General features: G+C 40.0%; 1 protein-coding gene across 1 annotated transcript; it reads right to left on the bottom strand.

The window, feature by feature from the left end:
* Nucleotides 1-403: 403 nt before the first annotated feature.
* On the bottom strand, nucleotides 404-5,318 carry zc3h10 (zinc finger CCCH-type containing 10). Its single transcript, XM_060868420.1, has 3 exons — nucleotides 4,968-5,318; nucleotides 2,200-3,486; nucleotides 404-1,359 (listed from the first exon to the last, which is right to left on the bottom strand). The coding sequence occupies exons 2-3, from the start codon at nucleotides 3,343-3,345 to the stop codon at nucleotides 832-834; spliced, it is 1,674 nt and encodes a 557-aa protein (XP_060724403.1). The 5' UTR covers nucleotides 3,346-3,486; nucleotides 4,968-5,318; the 3' UTR covers nucleotides 404-831.
* Nucleotides 5,319-5,894: the final 576 nt, after the last annotated feature.

Genomic DNA, 5,894 nt, shown 5'->3' on the forward strand with positions numbered 1-5,894 from the left:
TATTGAACATCCTATTCCAAAACAACGGGCACAGAGTTGTTCCCCCTTTAAAGCCCTAGTATGCAGCTGCAATTGAGTGCAACTGAGATCAGGGTTCTGTAAAGGACACCTAATTTCTTCTAAAGAAATTAGAAGTGTTTTGTCCTTGACAAAACACTGGACAATGATTATGCAATAACATGTATAGGCTTTTGTAACAAGAGAAAGATAATCTAAATTCTATAAAATACAAAGACATTCAAAGCAATTGCTTGCTTCCACATTTGTGAAAACACTTTGGGGGAGGCCCCATATAGTGTACATAGAGAATGATTATATAGTGTACATATAGAGTGAAAAAATTCCAAGATTGTGCTGGAATATACACAGTATACAAACCCCTGCAAAGAACAATTACCATAAATTTTAGACATGTTGATCCTTTATTCCATTTATCTAAAAAGATCAAAAATGATAACACAGAACAAAACCAATAAAACAACTGAGTGCCAACTACTAAGAAGCAAACGTACATTTTTCCTGACAAACGTCCATGTTGTCCACTCAAAATGTAAAAATATGCACCTTTAGCAAACACTTTAATCAACTGTATGGAATAAAACAAACTGGTCAAGTTACCAAGAAGACTGATAAATTAATAAAAAAAAACAAAAAAAAAAACAAGTATGTTCTTGAAGTTTCCTCAAGTTGCTGGTGTTGCAGTTTCTGAAATTTTAGCAGAGAAACTGTTTATGTGAATACTGTATACAGTACTTCATTTGTAAAACTGCACCACAACTTTGGTGCGAGAAAAAATATTTACAGGATTTATTGCATATATTTGAGTTTCTGTTAATGTGGCATGGTAGTGATCCTCATACTTTGACTGGCAATGGGGTATGATATTATCGGCGTCGTGGCATGACTCATGGTGATTCCTGGCAGTGGCTGCGCCATGGAGACAGCAACTGGGGCCACAGAAGCTGCCACAGATGCCATAGAAACAGGTGGTGCCATTCCTTGCGCAATAGTCTGAGCAAGCGCAGCTGAGAGTGGAGCAATCTCAGGATTCAGATGGGGTGGAGGAGGAGGGGGTGCAGCAGGTGGGGGTGCAGCATTGGCTGGGGGGGCACCAGCAGGGGCACCAGCAGGTGCCACCAGTTCCTGCTGGGTTACAACACGTGGCTGTAGCCCAGCACTGCTCAAAGTTGTGCGAGTCTGTGCAATGCCATGGTTGTAGGAGCTCACTGAACCAACAGGTGGAGCAAGACTCTGTTCTGATGGTGTTGGTGTTGAAGACAAGGTCATGACCTTTGCCTGGCTGCGGAACTGAGCATTTTGCTCCAGCAAGACTTCATTGGTAGCCATCAGGTTGGAGACCTAAGAAGTGGAGCATATTATGGGTCTCATTTATCAACGCATTCATAAAACAATAACTAAAAATGTGTGCAAGACTCACCCCTATGCACAAGAAATTATTTATTTATCTTGAATCCATATGCACAGCTGTAAAGTATACCCACTGTCAAATCGCACACATTATAAAAGTATGTGCATAAAGAAAGGTCACAATACAGTAAGCTGTCATTCAGCTTTAATTATGACTTAAAAAATGTTTTAAGTAGTAACAGTAACAAAAAGTGTAAATAATAAACTAACAAAAGCATAAATATAAGCATTATTAATACTTGGTTGCAATCCTGAAGTATGGAACCCACTGACATCACCAAATAATGTGTTTCTTCAGTAAGTGAAAAGAATACTCAATCGGGTTGAGGTCAGGTGACTGACTAGGCCTTTAAAGAACATTGTATTTGTCTCAATATTTGCTTTGGTTGCATTTGTGGTATACAGTATTTTTTTTTTGGGAATACCAAAATCTAATTTCTCTTTGAAATTTACCCATAGCAAAAGGCACTAGAACAGAACTAGAAATAGTCTGTTCAAAGCTGAGAAAAAGGAGCAAGAAATTTTGTGCTTTAGAGCAAACTGAATTTTAACAAGACTCCATAAATAGTGATTTTTACTTTACTAATCCCCAGGAATAAATAAAAGCATAAAACTAAACAGTATGGCAACTCACACAAAAGAGGTAGCCCACCACACTTTATTCATCTGCTCTTTACAGGGCAAACTCTACATGGGTGTGTTAATGGAGGGATATTGCAGGTTTAGGATTTGGAACCAGTGCATTAAAGCTGCACAATTTCTACTCCTCACCTGTTTCTTTAGCTCTTCCACTCGTTTCCTCAGCAAAGCATTTTCCTCCTCTAATAGGCGATACTCTATGGGCCTGGTGGAAAGGGCAGCCTGCACCCCTAAATCATAGTGACCTCCCCCAGTCCCATCAGCCAGTCGAAGCCCTTCCAACCGTCTTCTCTTCAGCTGAAGAGCTGCATGATCAACAGGGCTCTCCAATGGGCCAGGATCAAACAGTCCATTCTCAAACAGTGATTCATAAACTGAACAGGAACCCCGGTCATATCGCCGCTGTCCAGAAGCCCCCAGGGAAAGACAACTTCCCATGGAACCTCCTCCTCCTCCACCACACAATCCTTGATCCCTGCACCCTCCAATGTTGGGGCTTCCCATCCCTATCATCAGACTCCCTCCATTTGCTCCAACCAATCCCGATACCCCACCACAAGTCACACCTCCACCGCTTGAATTCACTATTCCACCCACCCCACTTGAGACACCCATCATACCCACTGCACTGAATCGGGAAGCCTCGTGCTCATGGTCCTTCCGCACATGACGAAACTTGCACTTGTTACCCCGCTGACATTCCCCTTTCAAGAAGTCTCTGCATATCGGTGCCTCACCACGATTCTGTGGCAGGTCAGTAAGCGACAGGCCCAGGCCTGCTGCCACTTTCCACCGTAGCCAAAGTGGGAGCTCACCAGTCTTCTTGTAGTAGTCTTCATCTTCTTTGGAGCCATGCACAAAACGGCAGTTTGCACGCACACACTCTTTGTTCTGGTGGTCATGACAGAATACAAACTCATTCTTCTGTGCACCAAGGTCAGGTACTTCATTGAAGTCTGGGTGGCGGAAACGACAGCGCTTGCCACGCTTACACACATTCCGTAAGAAGTCACGGCAAACACCCTCTGATGGCGAACCAGAGCCAAAGCTGCCACTGGCTCCACTGCAGGTGTGGCCATTTCCCAGGGCACCGCTGCATCCCATGGCCCCAGAAACAGTGTTCCCAACAGTTGAGCTTCCCCCAACTCCCCCTCGACCGTCTGAACCTCCAGTCAAGCCAGACCCAGCACCTACTTCCTCCCCTACCCCTGTGCCAGCACCACCTCCACTGCTGCCCCCACCACCACCTACCAGGTACGTGCTATCCCGGTCAGGCATGGCACTCAGCACAGTTAAAGAGGTAGCCTGTGCTCATGTGTGAGCCAGAAATGGCAGACCTGACTATTGTTCAAGGTCTGCTGACTTTAAAATGGTATCCAGATTAGACTTCTCTTGCAATCTGCAAATTTAATGTGGTACCTGTGGAAAGACAACAATACAAATTACATAATTAAAATTCATAAAGGCAAACAACATTTCAGTAAACTAACTGTTCCATAGCAATATTTTTTAATCATAGTCATGACTAATTGTTGTAGTATTTAGTTCTGATCTGTAACCTTAAACAAGCTTAATTTGATTTTTAATAAATGAACAGCATATTTCATATTAATGCATTCTTAGATGCAGCATTTGTGTTATTTACGTGCAAAATTTGAAAATTCTCAATTCTCTGTATGCAAAGACAATTAAGATTTTTCTAAATATACTTAAATGGGAGCTCTGTTGACGTCATATATTAAGCTGAACTAATTTACTTTTATCAATAGCCCCTTTATTTGTACTGATGTTAAAGTACCATGTTAAAGTAAACAACTCTTGAAATATTCTCTGACGTCCATAAAATAATTAATGAATTTTTACACCCAGAAAGTGAAATGTTTGCATTACAGTTTGCATACTCATGCATCATACAGAGTATCCAACTTTGAAATACAGCTTTGTCCAGTGTCCAAGTGCCATTTTCATATACTTGAAAACAATTTTTTTTTTTAAATGTGCATTAATTTTTCACAACAGCACAGTTTGGTGTGTGTTATTCTGCTTATACAACAGCAATTTGCCAATATTTAATTCATTTATTAATGATTATGATGCAACACATTTTAACAGTAAATAGTTAAAGTTGAGGAACAGTGTTACAGCTGGAACTGCTTGTGCTGTTATAAGAAAATAATGCAGAATTTCTGACCAATCAGATTCAGCATTCAACCTTCAGATTTCGAGTTCATGTCGTGTGGTAAATATTTATACAGGAATCTCAGCAAATTAACCCATTCTGTTCATTTATTCCCACCTGGTTGGGGTATGCAAGATATTTTGACTGCTGACTGGATTTAGTCTTTAGACACTTTCTGATTCAGACTGATACAAGAATAGGTCTCTAATAGTTAGTTGACCTTTGGATGGTTGTGATTATGATATTCATTGTTTATGTTCACCCAGAAAAGAGAAAAGAAGAGATTTTATGATTGATCTCGAGAATAACACTGTGGCTGTGTAACTGTTAGAACTGGATCATTATACCATGGGGTCAATCAGTTGTTCAAATGTAATCCGAAAACGTTATTAGGATCTTATAGAGTTTGTTACGCCTCATGTAATTTGTAAATAATAAAAATAAACTAATCGGCCATCTGGTTACTTAGTAACGGATCTACCACTATGAATTTTTCACACACAAGTGTTTGCACACAAAAGTTAATAAACTAATATCTCGTTCAGTTTTACACAACTAAACAAAATATCTGAAAACGTCTGGTTTTGTTCACTAAGTAACAAAAGGCCCGTTTCTCAATGCCACAGTGCTAAATAAAATAGTTAGCGATAGCTCGGTAGCTAGCTAGCAACACGGGCTACTAAACAAACCAGGCAACTTTGTACATTAAACGAACACCTACCCGACGTTTACAGTCAGTCCAAGCCACCTGAAAGCAAGCCCATTTTCCCACAAATCAAAATGAATGGGTATTTACGATGTTTTCACACGCTGAAACTGCTCATGCTACAACTTCCGCCTCCTTCAAAATAATGGATGTGTTCACGCACAATACTAACGGTGTGTTTGCGCAGTTTCGGAGATTTTAATAAACCGTTCTTTTTCGAAACTTCTTCCAGCATAGCGTATACAGATCGCGAGATCTGCGCTTATTTCCAGGATCTTTAAACAATTTGCACTACAGGCAGTTTGTCAAGATATGTAGAATGTTATTTAGCTTCACCACACAAAGATCACACAACCACTATGCGCAATCACGTGGCAGACAAATGAAAACGTCTTTTGTGAAGCTATTGCTGTTTCAAACTTAAAGTCCCAATGATTGGTGTTTTATACAAGAGTCCACTAATATAATTAGACATTTGTTGCAGAATGTTGATATTTAGTATAACAGAAATGGGACATTTATCTTATTACTCTGCTTGTCTATATTATATGGAAGCATTTTTTTCCGACTAATTACAAAACAACTTGCAAATCGTGTTTGCAATTGCCAGTTTTTATTTGTGGACATATAAAACTGTAGTGAGTTGCAGTTTTGTAGCTATGTTTCTATCGAAATAGGTGACACTACTGACACCTAGTGGCGGAAGGTAAAGCAGTAAAATAATAGACTAAGAAGTACTGTGTACAATTTCTGGTTTGGGTTTAATAAATGAAATAACAAAAATATTTAAAGTGTCATTTTTCAGGAGAACAAAACATGGTACCTGGAGTGAAACTGCTGCAATTACTACGAGGAGTAGAGCTGATTGTGAAAAGCGACACGATGGATGGTTTGAAGCCACCGGAGAGCCTAAAGTTAACCTGCAATGTTGAGAGCAATTGG

This window comes from Tachysurus vachellii, chromosome 4 (genome assembly GCF_030014155.1).
Source record: "Tachysurus vachellii isolate PV-2020 chromosome 4, HZAU_Pvac_v1, whole genome shotgun sequence".
In the NCBI taxonomy this organism is placed as follows: domain Eukaryota; kingdom Metazoa; phylum Chordata; class Actinopteri; order Siluriformes; family Bagridae; genus Tachysurus; species Tachysurus vachellii.

What these genes read in the sequence shown, in the direction of transcription:
- zc3h10 (XM_060868420.1), bottom strand. Translation starts at nt 3,345, where the DNA reads ATGCCTGACCGGGATAGCACGTACCTGGTAGGTGGTGGTGGGGGCAGC. An exon ending in TGGAAGAGCTAAAGAAACAG is followed by an intron (nt 1,360 to 2,199) that starts GTGAGGAGTAGA and finishes TCCACTTCTTAG; the next exon opens with GTCTCCAACCTGATGGCTAC.